We start from the raw sequence: 22,083 nt of genomic DNA on the forward strand, positions 1-22,083 counted from the left end.
ACCCTCAAAAGAGAGATGGTGGTGGAATGAGGAAGTACAAAAGGCAATGAAGAGAAAAAGGGAATGGTATAAGAAATTACCTAAATGTGATAATAATGAGGCATATGAACAGTACAAGATAGCAAAGAAAGAGGCAAAAAAGGCAGTTAGTCAAGCAAGAGCACAGGCCTTTGAAAAGTTATATGAGAAACTTGGAACTAAAGAAGGGGAGAAAGATATTTATAGATTAGCAAGGAGTAGAGAAAGGAAATGTCAAGATCTCAATCAAGTTAGGTGCATTAAGGATAAAGAAGGAAAAGTGTTGGTGAAAGATGAGGACATTAAAGAAAGATGGAGAAATTATTTTAATGATCTCTTTAATAATAGTCAAAATGGAAATAGCGTGAATATAGATTTTAGAACAATAGAAAAGAATGTAAATTATACTATAAGGATTAGATTCTTAGAAGTAAAGGAAGCACTTAAGAGAATGAAAGTGGGTAAAGCCTGTAGACCCGATGAAATACCAATTGAAGTGTGGAAGTATTTGGGAGATATGGGAGTGGCATGGTTAACTAAATTATTTAATAAGATTCTAAACTCAAAGAAAATGCCTGATGAATGGAGGAAGAGTATTTTAGTACCTATTTTTAAAAATAAGGGAGACATACAGAGTTGCTCAAACTATAGGGGAATTAAACTCATGAGCCATACTATGAAGTTGTGGGAGAGAGTTGTGGAGCATCGACTACGTCATGATACTTCTATCTCTCTCAATCAATTTGGTTTCATGCCCGGTCGTTCAACTATGGAAGCGATCTTTCTCATTAGAAGCTTGATGGAGAAATATAGAGATGTGAAGAAAGATCTACACATGGTTTTTATTGATTTGGAGAAGGCTTATGATAGTGTTCCAAGAGAGGTCTTATGGAATGTGTTAGAACAAAAGAGGGTATCTATTAGGTACATACAAGTATTGAAAGATATGTATGAAAGAGCAAGTACTATTGTGCGCAGAGTGGGAGGGGACACAAGAGATTTTCCGATCTCAATTGGATTACACCAAGGATCAGCCATAAGCCCTTACCTTTTTACATTAGTTTTAGATGAACTGACGAAACATATACAAGAGAGTATTCCTTGGTGCATGATGTTTGCGGATGATATTGTTCTGATAGATGAGACACGAGAAGGAGTCAATAGGAAGCTAGAACTTTGGAGAAGTACTCTAGAGTCAAAGGGTTTTAAGTTAAGTAGAACGAAGACAGAATACATACATTGCAAGTTCAGTGAAGGCCAAACTGGTGATAGGGAAGGAATTAGTTTGAATGGAGTGGTACTGTTCCAAAGTAATCACTTTAAATATCTAGGCTCAGTCCTTCAAGTAGATGGGGGATGTGAGGAGGATGTTAGTCATAGGATTAAAGCCGGATAGTTGAAGTGGAAACGTGCCACGGGAGTTTTATGTGATCGTAAAATTCCTAATAAATTAAAAGGAAAATTTTACCGTACAGCCATACGACCGGCTATGTTATATGGTAGTGAGTGTTGGGCACTGAAAGAGTCGTATGCATCTAAGTTAATAGTTGCAGAGATGAGAATGTTAAGGTGGATGAGTGGCCATACTAGACTAGATAGAGTCCGTAATGAAAGTATTAGAGAAAAGGTAGGAGTGGTGCCAATTGAAGATAAATTGAGAGAAGGGAGATTAAGGTGGTTTGGTCATGTGAAGCGTAGACATACAGAGGTTCCAGTTAGACAAGTAGAGCACATTAAGTTAGAGGATAGAAAGAAAAAAAGAGGTAGACCTAAATTGACTTGGAGGAGAGTAGTACAACATGACTTAGAAGTATTACACATTTCTGAGGATTTAACCCAAAATCGTTCAGAGTGGAAAAAACGAATCCATATAGCCGATCTCAAATTTTTGAGATAAAGGTTTAGTTGAGTTGAGTTATATATATATATATAATAAAATATATTTTTGAGTGAATCGGAACGCAATAGCGTCTAGATTCATGCCATGTGACCCATTTTTGATTCCTTGAACCGTTTTCCCCTGATGAGTACTCTCCTCTCGTTTATCCTTCTTTGGGGAAGATTAACATCGATTGACAGCTCAAGGCGAAGTAAGGGACGTCAGTAACTTTTGGCAACGACAAGCAGTAACTGAAGATACAAGATGAGAGAGAAAGAAAGAAAGAGAAAGAAGGTGAGAGAGGAGAGGTGTAAGTTGTAATCGGGAAACTAGCTATAAGAGATCTTTCTTTGGGTTTTATTATTATAAATTGAAGTTCAATAATGGAGATAATATACTTATAAAATTAGGGATAATTGATCTTATTTATCCTCATTTTTTTCCTAATAATTTATCTATATAATAACTGTACATATTATTATTATATGTTTAGATATGAAATTGTAAAGTTTTAATTGTTGAAGTTATTTCAAGTAGTATGATAAATATATTCTTAATTAAACACGGTATGTAATTTTTAGACTTTTGAATAAAATTAATAGAAATTAGATAAAAATTATAGAGAAGGGATTAATATAAATTTTATGTATAATACTTTTGTTTCTTTAACTTTTTTTACATATATGTTGATATTCTGATATGAGTGGCTTTTATTTAATATTTTTTTAAATTAGGGATCTTTATGATAATAAAATAGAAAGAAGAGGTAAAAGCCTAACAAATTCTAAAAATGAGAGACGGTCCATAAAAATTAACCTTCATGTTGTCAACTTATAATTATTTTAATTTATGATCCTATCATATCTTAGTGGGATGGACGAGTGGACCCAGTAATCTATTCCCTATCTTCGCCGTCGGATTCTCAATCATTGAAAATCAGAAAAGCTCTGTTTAAATGGCCCACCAACCCACGAACCAAAATTCGTTGTTATAACCAACACCACCTTGTACCTGTAAGGCTATAATTCAAATCTTCCCTTTTCTTGTGCCTTTTGCTGGGAAAACAACACTCAAGAGGCCGAGGTCGAACACTTTCATGGCCTCCAAGTTGCTGGCGTTAGCTTGCATACGCAATGATAGCTATGGCGATTTGTCTCCCAGACCTCGCTATCCCTCCATGACCAAGTACCCCAAAGGCGTTTCCGTGCCAGAAATTAGCGTCCAGGGGTCCGAGGCCAAGGCTGTGTTTTCTGTCATCGGAATGACATGCGCTGCTTGTGCTGGATCCGTTGAGAAAGCAGTCAAACGCCTTCCTGGTATTCGCGAGGCTGCCGTCGATTTCTTGAATAATCGGACTCAAGTTTTATTCTATCCAAGTTTCGTTAACGTAAGTTCTTGATCCATTTGCTTTAATTTTTTTTCCTTCATCTGGTTTTCTTCGTTTTTATTATTGTTTTTCTTCTTGTTTTTGAGAATTGTATTGTGCTTCAAGGAAAAGAAAACAATTTTGGGATTTTTTTTCTTTTTAAATTAATAAAAGAGTTGAAAAGTTGCACTGCGAATTATATATATATTTTTTAAACAGAAAAGAATAAGAATATTGAATGCTTTTTAAATGAAACGTGGAATAATTTCCAGAGCTCTTCTGGCATGGTCCCAAATTTGATTTAGACAAATTTCTATACTGCATGTTGCAATTTAATGCCGATGGACCTTCAGAAAATAAACATTTGATCGTGATTATGAATTGCCTGTGGATGATTTCCAGAACTCTTAATACGTAAGAAAATGTCCCTTTTTGGATTCAAGCTAGAAATGTGATTTCTTTTGGCCTTTCCCTTTTTTCGGTTAGTGTACAAAGAACTTTTGCTTTTTACTCTCTTTGAGATAAAAACGTAATGTCTGTTATGAGTCGTGACGTGACTTGGTCGAAATCTTGCCTTGGAATAGAAGAAGACGTGAAGAACACAAATGGGTTTGTGTTTCAAGACTAGGCCATGCTTGTGAGCCCAAACCATTCTAAGCTGGATGTTAGCATAGATGAGGGTCTGCATATTCCAATATTTGGGCCTGTCTGAGCCCAGATAGACTTATCAATTTTAAGCCTTCATAGACTGCATAGTTCAGGTTAGCAGCTGGCTGTTCCGTCATGGAAGAAGCAATTTTACGGGCGTAGCTGCTTGCCTGCTCTATATATTTACTTGGATTTGGGTAGGATGAAACATGATTAATGCAAACGGAACTAAATCTAACATGCCTGCTCATCTTTTACTATGCTCCTTGTGAGTTGTGTTTTCATTTCCATCATTTGTCTCTTTAAAGCTCATGACTTGTAATTGAATATATGAATAGGAAGAAACCATTCGTGAGACCATCGAAGATGCGGGATTTGAGGCCACACTGATTCAAGATGAGACCAGTGATAAATCCACTCAGGTATGCCGGATACGCATTAATGGAATGACTTGCACTTCTTGTTCCAACACTGTCGAGCAAGCTCTGCAAGCAATTCAAGGCGTTCAAAAAGCACAAGTGGCCTTAGCAACTGAAGAAGCAGAAGTTCAATATGATCCAAAGATTCTAAGCTACAACCAGCTCTTACAGGCCATAGAGGATACAGGATTTGGAGCCATACTTATCAGTACTGGTGAAGACATGTACAAGATACAGCTTAAAGTTGACGGTATAAGGACAGACAATTCAATGAGAATGATTGAAAATTCTCTTCTAGCACTTCCTGGTGTTCAAAGTATAGACATAGACCCTGAACTCAACAAGTTTTCTCTTTCTTACAAACCAGAAATGACTGGTCCTAGAAATTTTATCAAAGTGATTGAATCAATTGGGATGGGACAATTCAAGGCCATGATCTTTCCTGAAGGATCAGGAGGAAGAGAAAGCCTTAGACAAGAGGAAATTAAGCAATATTACAGATCCTTCCTTTGGAGTTTGGTTTTCACTGTTCCTGTATTCTTAATATCCATGGTTTTTATGTACATCCGTGCAATTAAGCATGGATTGGACACTAAAATAGTCAATATGCTGACTATAGGAGCAATTTTGAGGTGGGTTCTATCCACTCCAGTGCAGTTTTTCATTGGCCGACGATTCTATACTGGGGCATACAAAGCATTAAGGCATCATTCTGCTAACATGGATGTTCTGATTGCCTTAGGAACAAATGCAGCGTATTTCTATTCAGTCTACTCTGTGTTAAGAGCTGCTGCTTCTCCAGATTTCACGGGGACAGATTTCTTTGAGACTAGCTCAATGCTGATATCATTCATTCTTCTTGGGAAGTATCTAGAGGTTTTGGCTAAAGGAAAGACATCTGAGGCTATTGCTAAGCTTATGGACTTAGCACCTGAGACTGCAATATTATTGACTCTAGATGATGAAGGAAATGTGATTAATGAAGAAGAGATTGATGGCCGGATGATACAAAAGAACGATGTGATTAAAATCATCCCTGGTGCAAAAGTAGCTTCAGATGGTTTTGTCATATGGGGTCAGAGCCATGTCAATGAAAGCATGATAACAGGAGAAGCGCGACCAGTGGCAAAGAGGAAAGGTGATCCAGTGATTGGAGGTACTGTGAATGAGAATGGAGTATTGCATATTAAGGCAACAAAGGTTGGATCAGAAAGTGCTCTTGCGCAGATTGTTCGTCTTGTTGAGTCAGCACAGATGGCTAAAGCTCCTGTACAGAAATTTGCTGATCGTATTTCCAAGTTCTTTGTGCCTCTGGTAAGTGTATCATTTCATCATTCAATTAAAATAAAAATTATGTGACAGTATTGTAGAAGATATCCTTTGTAAATAATTAACCATCTTGCAGGTCATCATTCTTTCATTCTCAACTTGGCTTGCCTGGTTTTTAGCTGGAGAGTTCCATGGCTACCCGGAATCTTGGATACCAAATTCTATGGACAGCTTTCAGCTTGCACTCCAATTTGGAATCTCTGTTATTGTCATAGCCTGCCCATGTGCTCTTGGTTTAGCGACTCCAACTGCTGTCATGGTTGGTACCGGAGTTGGCGCATCTCAGGGTGTTCTAATCAAAGGTGGCCAAGCATTAGAAAGTGCACACAAGGTTAATCACGAAATCCATCTTTAGTCCTAACTTGTAATATTTGACTGTGTTAACATATTCAAATACTGTTTCAAGGCCAAATCCGCCAATCTCTTTGAAAATGAAAAAGTTGTCAAACTTTTAACATTAACTGCATTGATCTATGCTCCGTCATTTAACTTTTTGTATAGTGTTTCTTCTTGATATCAATTCGATCTCAGTTTTGCATTTCTTATGAATGTTAGTTGCATAACCAAGCAGCCTACTTGTTCTCTGTTTAATTCCAATGAATATATGGAAAGATGAAATTTAAAAATAGTATGAGCACCATAAGGCTTCTAGCTTAAGCAAGTCCTCATAGCAATTAAAAAAACAATCTTTATTCCTGGTAAATTAAAGCTGAGGTGTTGTTCCTTTAAACCAGAATTGATGTGCACCAGCCTGTCAGTACTAAATATGCTTGTAATGGGTCTGATTATTTATCTTGCAGGTGAATTGCATTGTGTTTGACAAGACAGGAACTCTTACAGTTGGGAAGCCAGTGGTTGTTAACACAAAACTGTTCAAAAATATGGTGCTTCGGGATTTTTACGAATTTGTTGCTGCAGCTGAGGTATGTTGCTCTCCTTAAAACGGGTGTGTATTTATGGAACTGCTGTCTAAATCTTAGACCTCTTAGGAGACTTCACTGGAACTTAAAGAATCAGAACATTTAACATCTACTTATTTTATGACGTACATTGACAAAGTTTGTGCAATCTATCCATAACAGGTAAACAGTGAGCACCCTTTAGCCAAAGCTATTGTGGAATATGCCAAGAAATTCAGAGAAGATGAAGAGAGCCCTGTTTGGCCAGAGGCACGAGATTTTGTCTCCGTTACTGGACATGGAGTGAAAGCTATTGTCCGCAACAAGGAAATAATAGTAGGAAACAGAAGTTTAATGCTCGATCACAACATTGCCATTCCAGCTGATGCTGAAGAGATGCTTGCAGAAATTGAAGAGATGGCTCAAACTGGGATTTTAATATCTATAGATCAAGAAGTCACTGGCGTACTAGCCATATCTGATCCACTGAAACCAGGAGCACGTGAAGTCATTTCCATTCTCAAGTCTATGAAAGTCAGGAGCATAATGGTGACAGGTGACAATTGGGGAACTGCCAATTCCACTGCTAGGGAAGTTGGGATTGAAACTGTCATGGCAGAAACCAAACCTGAGCAGAAAGCAGAGAAAGTGAAGGAGTTACAGGTACATGCGCACTATGGTTTTTCCTCTAGCTAAGATCTCACAAGTTGTGACAATCTTTTTTAAGTTTAATCTTTATCATTTGCAGGCGTCAGGCTATGTGGTGGCAATGGTAGGCGATGGAATAAACGATTCTCCAGCACTTGTAGCAGCAGATGTTGGAATGGCAATTGGTGCAGGCACAGATATTGCTATAGAGGCAGCTGATATAGTTCTGATGAAGAGCAACTTGGAGGATGTGATTACTGCTATAGACCTTTCCAGGAAGACTTTTTCCCGCATTCGTCTGAACTATATTTGGGCTCTGGGTTATAATCTACTAGGCATCCCAATAGCAGCTGGGGCACTTTTCCCAGGTACTGGATTCCGTTTACCCCCATGGATTGCTGGAGCTGCCATGGCAGCTTCTTCAGTCAGTGTGGTGGTGTGTTCCCTCCTGTTAAAAAATTACAAGAGACCCAGGATGCTGGAAAACCTAGAGATTCGTGCAATAAGGATCGAGTGACTGAGGAGTGGTTGTCGAACAAGTTTTATTTATATTTTTCCAGGAGATACTAGCAATGAGTTTTGAGTAGTTTGTTGCTTGGACCAGCTAAACGATGTGAAGAAGATGGTGTTGATTTGCATTCCCCCACCCCCCCCTCCGCCTTTTTTAGTATATACAAATAAAAGCTATGCTTGTATATATATGGGTGATAATTAAGATTGAATGTGCAAAATAAAAATACTTGAACTCTGTCTTGATAGCAAGTCAGGCTAGTGTATATTATTTTACCAACTCGATAAAGTAAAATCTAATAGTCAAATCTTAGATTTCAAAGTTTCACAATAAAACTTTGATATCTATAACACAACATCTCCTTCGGGCCCAAAAACACCAGTTACAGAAAATTGCTAGAATCTATGACTATCATGTGTATTAATTGCAACCATGGATTACATTGTTTGTCCCAGTTTTTTGGTTTTTGGCTCAAGCCTGCACAAGACAAACCCCAGTTGAACAACGTTTACATCTTTGAGGGCAATGTTGCTTTCAAGCTTGATTGAGTCTCACTGTTTGTCCCCACTGACGGCTGCTTTTGCAGCCTTGCTTTGGCTTTAAAGAGCATTTTATGTGCTTCATCAAAGTGAGGGTTTGTTGCATATCTTGTATCTTTGATCCATTGCTTAACTTTTTTATATGGAGCAAGTATTCGATTGTGATCATTTTCATCCAAAACCTAAATCCAAGTAAATTTTACAATGAGATCACACTACATTTTTGGCTAGTAACTTCTAGTAATTCAAAATACTTATGAGATGAGGCAAATTTAGTAACAAAGATCCAAACTTTACGATTATGTGTTAAATGAGGGGAAAAAAGAAAAAGAGAAACAGACAAGTGAATTTCTAGCCAAATTATCATATATAATCAAATGCCGTATACCAAATGAACTAATGGTAATCCTAGAAAGATTTTCTAGTGAGAGCTGGACTGTGATGCTAACGGATTCTATCAACCAGACTAATTGTCCTCTAGCTTTCATCTCACATTTGAGATAAAAGAAACACCAGAACTGGAGAAAAAAGGGCTTACTCTGCTTTATAGAACAAGTGACTGCATAAGCTAAAAACAGAGGTTGACTAAGCATGTATGCCCATGTAAAATAACCTACATATTGATCAGAAAATCAATGTAAAAGCGTGCAAATGGTGTGTTTCTTTGCGGACATAGATTCATCTCTTCTACATCACAAAACATATGGTGATGCTCTATCATAGAGAGCTGGCTCTGAAAGCTTTCAGGAAGGCATGATAGGATACCACCATATCCCTTTTTTGCCAATCACAAAATTACTCTGCTGTTATGGTGGAAGTGAGCAAGCCTCTTTTTGAGGTTTTGGGGAAAGAAGGGAAGTGGTTTTTCACCCTTGCAGAGATGGGGTAAGCACCAAGCAGCCTTCATCAGAATATCACTGTTCCAAAAAATTTAACTCTCTCTCTCTCTCTCTGTCTCTCTTTCTCTTGCACAGACACAGAAACACAGAAGCACAAAGAGAATCTGTTCCATGTTATCTCAGCAACAACAGTGATAACCAAAAAAATATATATATATTGAATTTTATCTGCATTACCTCCAGTTGCATTAGTTCAGACACAAGGCTTAGATCTGCTATAGATGGTTGATTGCCACCTAGCAAAAATAGTCCACTCCCCTTGAGCCAAAAGGACTCTACTTTTGACAGGGATGAAAAGAGAACTTTCTCACCCTCGGCAGCGGCTTGTGGATTCAGGGGTAGTCCAAGCGCAGGTGGAAGTACAGTATTCACGACATATGTAACTAAAGAAGAAACATCAAATTGAAAAGAACCAGACCATTAGAAAAGTTATGCCAAGTTACGTAAACCATATAACATTCCCCAGGGAGGGAAAAAAAGAAAAATCATTTGCATTGGATAAGACATAAGAGCGACACAAAAACAAAAACCCCTAGAAAAAAAGAAAATGAAATGCTTCAGAGTGGAAACTAGCTGCAAATTGTGCAATTAGAGTTAGATATGTTTTGATAGGTAACCTAACACAAGTTAGTGGTTAATATAGTCTCAGCTCCTAATTTACACACACAGAGGAAACATAAACAAACCCTTCAAAAACCAATGCACAAATATCAGCTTCTTTGTGCATATTTCTGAGTTACAAGCATGTTATGAAACTCAAAATAAACATCATAATATATGTTCCCAACAAAGTTCAAGATCAAATTAAATATGAAGCACCTGCTCCCTGGCGTAAATTAGAGTGGTGCCAATCTAACACTGATTCAATTTTAGCTCTCTTGAAAAGGTCAGCTGGATACCTTAAAATGTGAACAGGAAAAATTGTTAGGAATTAAGCTGGGGCATATAAATTTGAAACTAAAGATGAAATGCAGTAATTCTTTACATATAAAGATCCTTCAATCAAAAGTATACTTGACACAATAGACACCAACAGGTCCAACACTACACGGAAATAAGCATGCAAAGAGGCATGGCTATGTAATCAAAGTTGCCCATTTTCTCAGTGTAACAAAAGAAAACATATCAAGAATTTAGCTGGGAGACCATACTGATGCTAAGGCATGTTCCTTCTTGTTGTTTTACATATCTTTTGGAACTTTAGACCAGCAGATTCTAGGCATCATATTCATATCAATAACATTTCATTCAGTTTCCAACTGAGGAATTTCACATGTTTAAGCTGTTAACGTCACATAAATACATAACCAGAAATTCAATTACAACTGATAAGAAACTGCACTTACCAATGATCAGCAACTCCAGGAAATACACAAGCAAGATAGATAAGGATTGCATGACTGCAAAAACAATTTAACTAGGTGGAATTACTAAGAAGGGATAATATAATTGCAGAACTCACAGAGAGAGAGAGAAAGAGATAGAGAGAGAGCATTTTTAAGCACCTTTCAAACAGCTTGACTCGTCCATCAACTATAGCTGGCACTTTTCCCATAGGGTTTATTTCTGAAATCACATTGTTGAGAAAAAGAAATTACAAGCAGTAGCTGTTCTTCTTCTTCTCCTCTTTCTTCTTCTTCTTCTTCTTTTTTTTCCTTCGAGAGTAACTGCTTTCTTTACGTATGATAAAATGGCAAATGCTACTTTAAATTTCTTAATCTAACGAGTATCATTGACACTGTGTTAGAGCAATTTCTTTTGGAATGCAAGATCAGTTTTGAACCAAGAATGCAAGCAACAGTAAAAACCTGAAGGGTGAAGCTCATTTCCATTTCTTTAATGACATTAATCTCTCCACTCCATATTAGATGGATGGAATGATTCCTTAACAATCCTTACATAGAAATGAAGAGGATTTCATTTGAAAAAAGTTTTGCTATCGCTTTGATCTTCAAAATTAACATTGTCAATTACTTATATTAATCATCATGTGAAGCCGTCAACGACGACAGTGCTAATGGCTAATGAAAAAATAACTGTGACAGTATGCTGTAACCATTGAACTTTGCAAAATTAGCGTTCTCTGAGATTTCCTAAACCAAGAAAGCACAGAAAATTAAAACAAAAACAGGGAAGAAAGGAGAAACCTTTGAATTCAGTAGATAACTGCTGGCGCTTGGTTATGTCTATTCTGACTTCCTCGAAGTCTATTCCGTTTACCCTGTACACAAATACCCAAATGAAATATACTCAAGAAAAACCAAAATCCACCTTTAAATTTGCAGCTATAAATCATTTTGATCGGAATCGAGCAAAACAATAATGAATTGCAAATGCTAATTGCTTGCAGAAGATGATAACGGCCCGTGAAGGCTGGGACATTCGATCTGCATATACCTTCAGCTTCATCTTCTTTTCCTTCTATCGCTCGTTCTCGCTGAACTGCCTATGTAACCGAGTAGTTATTGAATTCTGCAAGGAATATGCCCTTAAATCATAATATGAGCCCAAAATAATGTTTTGGGCAAAAATAAATAAAATATTATTTTTCGAATTTTTAAATATTAAATATTAAAAATAATAATTTTTTAATAATTAAACAATTTTTTAGAAATTTATTATTATATTTTAATGAAATTAAAATTACCTATTTTAAAAAAATATATTATTTAATCCTTTTATTTGTAATTATAATTATTTAATCGCTCTTATTATTTTAAAATAAAATTTTTTTTCTCAATTCAATTAATTAATTTTTATAATTTAAATAATATAATTATTTAATTTTTATAATTTTAAATCTATTAACTATTTAAATAATTTATATCCATAATTATTTTCTCTGAAAAATTAATTGAAATAACTAAATAGTTCATGAATTATAAATAAAAAAAAAATTAATAATATATTTTTTAAAATAAACATAATGAATAATTAACTTTTTAAATTAGGACTAAATAGCATTTTTTTTCCCTCTACATTCCTTATGGGAAGAATTTTCCAAACTATTGTAACACTAAAATATTATTATCAAATCAAGACATCTTTTTAATTTATTATTAAATCAGGCTGAATCTCACCACCTTGACGTTTCTAAAAGCTGAGAGCGTAATAATTTAAGGGCTGTTTGGTATTAACGAAGAGAATTATTTTTTTAAATATATTAATTAAATAATATTAAAAAATAATTTAAAATTAAATTTAATAAATTTTAATTATAAAAATATTAAAATAACTTTTTAAATTATTTTTTTAATAACATTTAAAATAATATTTTTAAACCTCACACTAAAATTGTCAGATGGCCTTATAACATTGCAAATACAATTAAAAAAAAAATTGTGTCCCAGCTCCACATTTATTAAAAAATATGAAAAGTGTGAAAAAAAATTTAAAAATAATTTTTACAATAAAAAAAAAAGCAAAAAAAAAAAGAAAAAATAAATAAATAATTTTAAAATACATAATGAAAAAACCAATTATATAATATGTAAAAAAAAATATAAAAAAATATTGTGTATGTTTATTTTGAATTTTTATAGAGATTATAGGTTAAAAAAATGTATATTTATGACAAAAGAAAATGCATCTCTATGTTTTTCAGTTAAATTTACTAATGTGTTTCATATATTTGCTAAAAAAAGAAAAATTTAATTAAAATTAACAATACAATATTCATAATAAAAATAAAATAAGTAAAAAAAAAATTACGAAGGTTTATATGAAAATTTGAGTATTTTGAGTCATTTTATTTCTGCTTAAATTGGACTAAAAAAGTGGAAAAACAATGTTTTTTTTTTCATATATGCCATTTTATTTAAAATTTTTATTTTTTTATAATATATTTAATTTTAATTTTTAAAATTTTAAATTAAAAATATGTATAACTAAAATATTTAATCAAATGTATATCAAAACATAGATGTAGTGTGAGAATAAATTATTATTTAACTAATACAATATTTTAAAAATAAAACTAATACAATTTTTTAAAAATAAAATTATGTGATAAATAACTATATTAAATAAAAACAAATCATTCAATTATAAAATTATATTATATCATATCATAATTTTCAACATTGTCATTTTTAATATAATTATATTCATTTTTCTTTCCTCTTTTCTTTCTATTAAAATTTTCTTTTCTCTTTCAATAAAAAAGATTTGTAAAAAAATAAGAATTTTTTAATCCACAGAAATTTTACAATTTTTTTTTTTACAATTTCACTCACTTTTCCTTGTATAATTTTTCTTTTTATAAAATAAACCCTTAAAAGTAAAAAATAATTTAGATAAAAAATAAATATTATTTTACACTAATTTTTTAGTTTAAGTTACAAACTCTTCAATTTTTTTTTTACCGTAAAACACTAATTTCTACTAATTTAAATACGCATGGTTCCTAATTTTATTAGAAAAAAAATTGTTATAAATTAAAAATGACGTGCATAATTAATTATCTTCAATATTATGCATTTAATATATGTTAAATTAACAATATAATACATTCTTTAATACTGTTTTTTTTTTTTAATTTTAAAAACTATCTCAACATTAGTTTATTATTTTAATTACGAATATATGATAATATCATTTTACATTAATATATATATATATATTATTGTATACTAAATTAACAGTCGACTCAATCTAATAATAAAACTGCAAAATTCTATAACAAAAAAAAAAATTCCAACAAAGTATTTATGAATAAATTCAATTTAAATTAAAAACAGACTTTTTTTTTTATAATGAGAGATATGGCCCATTATATAAAATGAATAAATTTAAATATTTTTAAAAATTATTTTACTATATTATGGTTTTTATATTTAAAATATATTAAATTTAATTATTAATCATTTAAAAATCCTCTAACTAACATATTTAATTATTAATTAATTAGAAATGAAGAGGATTTCATTTGAAAAAATTTTTGCTATTACTTAATCTCTCTTCTAATTTTCTTTTTCTTTTTTCAATTAAAAGAGTAATCTATAATGCAAAATTAAAATTCTATTTATTTCACGAAAAATAATTTTTTTTATAAAAAAATATTTTTATGAAAATAATTTTTAAAAAAAATATTTTTTATAAAAATATTTTCATTATTTGATTGCAATATTAATTAATAGTATGTGTTTATATTATGCATGTATAAATATTTATATTTTAATAAAATTATCAAAATTTAAAATATAATTTTTAAATAAAAAAATTATTTTTATTAACTATTTTTTTTAAATACTTTATACACTAAAAAATAATTTTTTTTAATAAAATATTTTCCGTCAAAGAAATAGAGCTTAATGTAAATAACTTGCACTACTCATCTTGAAGCTGTCAACAACGACAGTACTAATGCAAAAATAACTGTGACAGTGTGCTAGCCGCAAGGATCTGAAACCATTGAACTTTGCAAAATTAGCATTCTCTGAGCTTCCCTAAACCAAGAAAGCATAGAAAAATTAAAATAAGAACAGGGAAGAAAGGAGAATCCTTTGAATTCTGTAGATAGCTGCTGGGGCTTGGTTATGTCTATTCTGACTTCCTCAAAGTCTATACTGTTTACCCCTACAAGTACTTCAAAGTCTTTTTTTTTTTTTTTTTTTGACCCGGAAAATTATAAAAGCAAGAACTTTGATGAATAAATCGTTGATAGTAATTGTTCATCCATAATCCAATTATAGAATAGAATTGACCGATTGGTTGGCCTAAAAAACATAAGGATTGACAATACAAAGAGGCATCCATCCAACATTCTGGTCCACGTAATCTCATGAACCTCTTGTTTCAACTCTACATTTTATAGAGTAACTCGAATCTTGAAGGTAAGTAGACGTGCACACATATTAGGCACTAACCATAATACGTGCAGACAAGTTCTTTGTTGGAGATTGTCCCCTGAGCTAGAAAACCAGAAGCAAAGCCATGGGCAAACAACCCTGTTTCAAAACATGGCCATTTCTATGTCCAAAAAGAAATGTAGACTACCCAGAAATCCAAAAGAAGAAAGGAAAGAACTTTGCCTCTGTGATGCAATTTGGTTTCAGATTCTGTCTCGTATCCCAGCTTTGGCTGTTCTTTTGATTCTCATCTTCCTATGGTCCTCATCCACCACCATCATCTCCGGCAACATCGTTCATGTTTGCATTTCCTCGAGGAAACTCAGCATTAATCTTTACTGCCTCTCTGCAGGTACCCAGCCCAACTTTGAAATCCCAATTCCAAGTATCGACAATAGTTCCACTAGTGCTAGGACCAGTGAAATTATTGAAGGAATTGATGTCAGTTCAAGCATCAATGGCAGTGTGAGAGAAGTTGCCCAAGTCGGTAGTCCTATCACCAACAACATCACAGATGTTGCCAATATAAGCGAGGACCCAAATCTAATTGTGAAAGACAGGAATGAGGAGGTTGAAAATGCAAAGAAGATCGTCGAGGAGCAATTGCAACTACATCGATCATGGACTTCCAACGGAAATCCTGCAGTCTGCGATGAAAGGGGAATATATGTCTACGATCTGCCATCAAAGTTCAACAAGGACTTGGTAGGTCAATGTGGAGATATGATCCCATGGATAGATTTCTGCAACTATTTTGATAATGAAGCTTTAGGTAGGCCCATCGAAAAACTGGGAAAAGGCTGGTATGACACTCATCAGTACTCACTGGAGCCAATTTTTCATCAAAGGATTTTGAAGCATCCATGCAGGGTTTACAGTGAAAATGAAGCCAAGCTCTTTTATGTCCCTTATTATGGTGGACTAGACATCTTAAGATGGCATTTTAAGAATGTCTCTACTGATGTTAAAGACATTTTGGCATTGGAGCTTATGAAGTGGCTTGAGTCCAGAAAGCCTTGGGTTCAAAATTCTGGTAAGGATCATGTGTTTGTTTTGGGCAAAATTTCCTGGGATTTCAGGAGAAATATTGATTCTTCATGGGGAAGTAGATTTTTACAGCTAGAGAAAATGCAGAACCCAATAAAGCTCTTGATAGAACGGCAACCATGGGAAGTCAACGACATTGGAATTCCACATCCTACGTACTTTCACCCACATTCAGATGATGATATTGTTGCCTGGCAGCTAAAGATTATTCAAGCAACTCGAAAGAGCCTTGTGAGTTTTGCTGGGGCCGCAAGGCCTGATCAACCTAAGAGCATAAGGTCAACATTGATCAATCAGTGCACTTCAGCTGGTGACAAATGCCAGTTCTTGAATTGCAGCTCAGGCGGATGTGATCAACCTGAAACAATTACAGAGCTCTTTGTCGAGTCAGAATTCTGCTTACAGCCTCCTGGTGACAGCCCAACAAGAAAATCGGTTTTTGATTCGCTTGTTTCAGGTTGTATACCAGTAATTTTTGATCCTTTTACAGCTTACTACCAGTATCCATGGCATTTACCTGAGGATCATGGTAAGTACTCGGTGTTCATAGACCAAGAAGAAGTGAGGAAAATGAAGATGAATGTGGTGGAGAGGCTAGTGAATATTACCCTGAAGGAGAGAGAGGACATGAGGAGGTACATAGCATATGAACTGTTGCCTGGATTGGTATATGCGGATTCGAGCTCTCAGCTTGAGAAGTTTCAGGATGCATTTTCCATAACAATGAACAATCTGCTTGAGAGGGTCAACAGATTGCGGTGACTAGAATAGTTGGTGTTGGCATATATCTATTTTCTTTTTCCTTTTGTTTTGATGTGTATACAAAATATTGTTGGGCTTGGGAGTGAGGATGTCAGTTATAAACTATAAGGATTTGAGTTGTCTCAGCTTGAGAATTTTAGGATACATTTTCATAACATTGAACATTGAGATTAAGAGGGTTAAGATATTGGAGTGAGTCGAGTTGTTGTTGATGCATTTTAAGTTAACTTTGTATTTGATAGAACTTATAGAGTTATAGATTTGAAAAATACTAATAAAAAAAAAAAAAGCTTAATCTCCTTGGATGGGCAAATTACACCTCCACCCCCCAACGTTTGATAATAAGCACAGGAACAGTAAGCTGCTAGCCACAAAACAAGTAGCAAAGCTATCAGCCATGGACAAACAACCCTTTTTCATTGTGTCAGAAAGGAAAGAACATTGTTTCCGCCATATATATTGGTTCAAAATTGTGTCTCGAATCCCTGCTGTGACACTTATTTTGATCCTTATCTTCCTCATGGGGGTTGATTCTTCATGGGGGAATATATTATTACAGCTAGAGCAAATGCAAAACCCAATAAAGCTGTTGATCGGCAACCATGGGAAGTCAACAAAATTGGAATTCCAAATCCTACAGACTTTCATCCATTCAGACGAGAGTAAATTGTATCAACCATTCCTCAACTTATGTGTTATTTCATTTTAGTTAATCAATTTTAATTTGTTAAAATAAAATTCCTTAATTTTAGTTTTGTTTCATAAAAAAACCCTTGGCCTGATCCTAAGAGCATAAGGCCAATATTGATCAATTAGTGCACTTCAGCCGGTGATAAATGCCTATTCAGGAATTGCAGCTCAGGAGGATGTGATCAACCCGAAACAATTACAGAGCTGTTCGTGGGGTCAGGATTCAGCTTACAGCCTCCTGGGGACAGCCCAACAAGAAAATCAATACTGGATTCGCTTGTTTCAGGTTGCATGCCGGTTCTTTTTGATCCTTTTACAAGCTTATTACCAGTGTCCATGGCATTTACCTAAGGATCATGGTAAATACTCAGTGTTCATAGACCAAGAAGAAGTGAGGAAAATGTAGGTGAATGAGGTGGAGAGGCTAATGAATGTTTCTGTGAAAGAAAGAGAGGACATGAGGAGGTGCATAATATACGAACTGTTGCCTGGATTGACATATGGGGATTCATCAAGCTCTCAGCTTGACAAGTTCCAGGATGCATTTTCCATGGCAGTGAACAATCTGCTTGAGAGGGTCAACATATTGCAATAAATGGCACATATGTATTTAGAAAGTGTCAACTTTTGGCCTTACAAATGTGAATCAGAAATTCAGAAATACAAAATCTCCTCAATTTTATTTTGATTTTGGTTTTTATTTGGATTATATTTTTTATTAAATTTAATGGTTGAAAATTTTGTAAATAAAATTTTAATTTAAAACTGAATTAAATTATTTAATTTTAATTTAATTTAAAATAAATTTTAATTTTAAATTAAATCGATCTACTTCCAAATCAATTAAATCAAACCCAATAAAAATAACTTGCAGGTTGGGGCCATGCGTTACCTCCCATTTTTAAATCTCGCTCTCTCTCCAGGGGGCGGCGTATACATATATATATATATATATATATATATATATATATAATGCTTCTCTTTTTTAGAAAAAGCCATCATTTTTCAATTTCCATTTTTTTAAACTAATTTTGAAGATATTCACGAACACGATTTCGATTTCTATCAAACCCATTTGCGTTTGCTTCAAATTCACCACTACCTTTGGTTTCCCATTCCATCATAGTAGGAGATTCAAGGCCTGTGCTGTGTCTTTGAGATTCGACCATACGATGGCTAGCCAATCAGTGCATGACATCACCGTTAAGGTAATTTATTGTTTTTTTTTCTCTTTGCTTTTCTAGTTGTTCTGGGTCTGTTTACCTTTATCCTTTTCTATGAAATGATTCTTTTGGCGTTGATGTTGAGGAATTGGAATCATGCCCAGCATTGATTTCCTTAATTTAAGACATGGGTCTTGGGTCTTCTGAGAACCATAGATAATATTTGTATTCTATTTAAGAAATTGAAGCCATTACAATTCAATTTTTTAGGGTTGAAGATTATTAAAAGTGGGTGTTTTTAATATGTCTCATAGTCCTATTTCATCTTTATTTATGTTGGATTTGCACGCTATTTCTTTGATTCGTGTTCGTGAATATGAGGATTTCACATTATCAGAGTCCTATTGAATCATCCATTTCTACTTCATTTTCTTTTTTAAGCGTGAATATTTGATGACTGTATTTTCTGAAGTCTGAACGTATTTCAATCTCTCTTTTTCTGTTTTACTGAAGAGGTAAGAGCTAATCATTTCTTTAGAGCTAATCATTTCTTTTCATTTAATATGACTTTCTTTCTCTAAAGCATTTCCTATAAAGGATGCTAGAGGAAACGATGTTGATCTCAGCATTTACAAGGGGAAGGTTCTCTTGATTGTTAACGTTGCTTCCCAGTGGTATTCATTTGGTCCCTTTTCTTTTTCGTGCTTAAAGGGAAGAGATTGAGGGGTTGCTTTCTCCCCTCCTTCTGCCCCTCCTTCAAAGACAAAATAATGTTCTTTGACTCCCCCATTTTTAAGTGAACTTCTTTCATTGATAATTAGAATTATCAAATTGATGCGAAACAACGTTTTGAGGAAAAAATGATTCATTAAATGGGAAGTGGCAAAGGCAAACCCACTTGTGGTAGCCAGTGGATCCTTTTCCACAGCTCATGTTTGTGATTATGAGTTTATGGCTCTGATTACTTGTTATCCATTTTGTTGAAGCAGTGGCTTGACCAATTCGAACTACGCTGAGCTGACTAAGTTATACCAGAAATACAAGGATCAGGGTTTTTGTTAATAATTCTCATCTATGGCGTTAATGTTTTGCCATATTCATCATGATCTTTCTTTCTGGGAACTTCTGTACTCCTATATACCATAGTGGTTGGGCTACCATGTTGGGAGCACATGTACTATCCTTTTGGCTTCTTAATGCTTCTTTGTGTAGTTCAAGGGGGATATAAAATTGCTTGACAATGGTCGATAATTCCTGAGCAATTGTCATTTTGCTAATATGAACCCTCTTTTATGTTATTACTTGTTCTTTTACTAATGCAGGTTTGGAGATTCTGGCTTTTCCATGCAATCAGTTTGGATCTCAGGAGCCAGGGACCAATGAACAGATTGTTGAGTTTGCCTGTACTGGCTTCAAGGCTGAGTATCCTATATTTGACAAGGTAGTAACTGAAGTTTGAATTGCTCTACAATTTTATGACATGGTAAGAATATTATTTTCCAAGTTGTCTTTTGGTCCCCTGTATTAGGGTTGGCCATTTGTCCAGACCAGAATCAGTGGTTCTAATTCAAGGTTTAGGAGGACAGGAACCAGACCACAAAGTCCTCTTGATTTCGATTCAATTCAGTTTGGTCCAATTTTAATTAAATTTTAACAGTTGAAATTTTATCAATACTTTTATTTTGTAAAAGAAAGGAAAAAAAAATCTGATTTTGACCCATAACTAGATTGGCCATTCTGGTGCGGTTCCTAACCAGACTATGGCCGGGTCTACTTGCTCTCGGTTATTTTGAACTTCAGACATATCTTCATAGAGCTTGGCAAACCATGTCAATATTTTGATTAATTCCTTTCTCATACTGTTGATAGGTTGATGTGAATGGAAAGAATGCTGCTCCTCTTTGCAAATTCTTGAAATCTAGAAAAGGTGGAATTTTGGGGGATAGCATCAAGTAGAATTTTTCCAAGTTCCTGGTTGATAAAGATGGCAATGTTGTCAACCGGTATGCCCCAACTACTTCCCCTCACAGCACAAAGGTGAAGGCCATTTGAGCTAAAACATTCTTATATTCTACTATGATATTTAGATTTTAGATGTCTTATTAATTGATATTGATCCTGTTAGATGATTGTACCCTTTGCAGAAAGATGTGAAGAAGCTGTTGGGGATTGCATGAATGTTGAAGGCAGGCTTAATCGAATTATGAAAAATAAGCGAGTATATTACTATGAATAAGCACCATGAGGGATGCATAATGCATCTATAGGGTCTGTTTCCCTTCCAAAATCATGGTAAAACTGTGCATACAAGCATAGAACCCTTCACCCCAGATAACCTCGGGGTCACACGCCGAGGAAATACATGTTTATTTATTATTCATTCTCCTCCTCAGGGTTTCTTCTGCTCCCATTAAGAGAATCCCAACTCTAAAAACCATACAATTTTAAATAAAATTCTTGAATTTTAAATAAAATTCTTGAATTTTAAATTTCTTATTTGAATGGACCCTAAAAAGATATTCATGTAAAAAAATTAAAAATTTTGGCATTTTCGTTTTTCATTCATATTCTTTTCGAACTTCTGCGAGATGGGTGTATTTCTCCATGTCTCTAAACCTAAAGGTGCTGAAATTGAATGAGATTGAAGATGTTAGTGCCTAGAAAGATCAATCAAATGGCTTTTATTGGCCAACTTGCCTGTGATTGTTCAAAGTTTGTCACCTTAATGACTATGTTCTTTGCTGCGGTCTTGCTTGTAGAGTGTTGATGATGTCATGCTGATGAGGGATGAATTTTTTTGGTGGTATTGCTGCTGGTTATTTGTAAATTACAAATAAAAAATTTTAAAATTTAAGTTTTTTGTATTTTTAGGCTAAAATAATTTATATTATATTATAAAAAAACTTTGCTGCCAGTTGGTGGCTGTGTTTTATTATTATTTTATTATTGCAAGTGTGGTTGTGTATTATGTGGGTTGGGCTTTGTCGTGTAGTATATCGTTTAAATGGGCCTCATTATAATCTAATTAAAATTTTTTTAATACTCTTTTGAATTTGCATGTATTTTTTTTTTAAATTTATTTTGTATAACTTAAAAATAAATGTAAATTATCTTTATATTAAACATATGATGCTTTCTATAGTTATTTTATCAACTGTCACAATGTTTATGTGATTATTTTATTTTAATTACTTAATTTTAATTTATTAAAATAAAATTTTTAATTTTAATTTTATTTTAAAAAAGTCATTTTAACTTGTAATAATAAATTATCATATTAAAAAAAATAAAATTACTCTTTTCTTATTTTTTCCTTCTTTTTCTCTTTTTTTTTTTTATCTTTATGATTAAATTAATTAATAATTATTATTAATAAAATTATTTTATTCTAACTAAATTTATTATAAAATCATTAAT

At 33.7% G+C, this 22,083-nt stretch overlaps 3 protein-coding genes across 3 annotated transcripts; 2 read left to right on the plus strand and 1 right to left on the minus strand.

Annotated features, from left to right (window-relative positions):
- Window positions 1-2,886: 2,886 nt before the first annotated feature.
- On the plus strand, window positions 2,887-7,903 carry LOC110643498 (probable copper-transporting ATPase HMA5). Its single transcript, XM_058138794.1, has 6 exons — window positions 2,887-3,284; window positions 4,250-5,644; window positions 5,736-5,990; window positions 6,460-6,582; window positions 6,742-7,221; window positions 7,307-7,903. Exons 1-6 carry the CDS (start codon window positions 2,994-2,996, stop codon window positions 7,721-7,723), a joined length of 2,961 nt encoding a protein of 986 aa, XP_057994777.1. The 5' UTR covers window positions 2,887-2,993; the 3' UTR covers window positions 7,724-7,903.
- A 55-nt stretch (window positions 7,904-7,958) lies between these two features.
- LOC110643497 (glutathione S-transferase T1-like) lies at window positions 7,959-11,564 on the minus strand. Its single transcript, XM_058138801.1, has 7 exons — window positions 11,500-11,564; window positions 11,303-11,376; window positions 10,661-10,721; window positions 10,502-10,555; window positions 9,975-10,054; window positions 9,333-9,538; window positions 7,959-8,438 (listed from the first exon to the last, which is right to left on the minus strand). The coding sequence occupies exons 1-7, from the start codon at window positions 11,562-11,564 to the stop codon at window positions 8,226-8,228; spliced, it is 753 nt and encodes a 250-aa protein (XP_057994784.1). The 3' UTR covers window positions 7,959-8,225.
- Window positions 11,565-15,115: 3,551 nt separating this feature from the next.
- Window positions 15,116-16,813, plus strand: LOC110643491 (xyloglucan-specific galacturonosyltransferase 1-like). The gene has a single exon (XM_021795874.2). The coding sequence runs from the start codon at window positions 15,116-15,118 to the stop codon at window positions 16,811-16,813; it is 1,698 nt and encodes a 565-aa protein (XP_021651566.2).
- The last annotated feature ends 5,270 nt before the right edge of the window (window positions 16,814-22,083 follow it).

This window comes from Hevea brasiliensis, chromosome 16 (genome assembly GCF_030052815.1).
Source record: "Hevea brasiliensis isolate MT/VB/25A 57/8 chromosome 16, ASM3005281v1, whole genome shotgun sequence".
Lineage (NCBI taxonomy): Eukaryota > Viridiplantae > Streptophyta > Magnoliopsida > Malpighiales > Euphorbiaceae > Hevea > Hevea brasiliensis.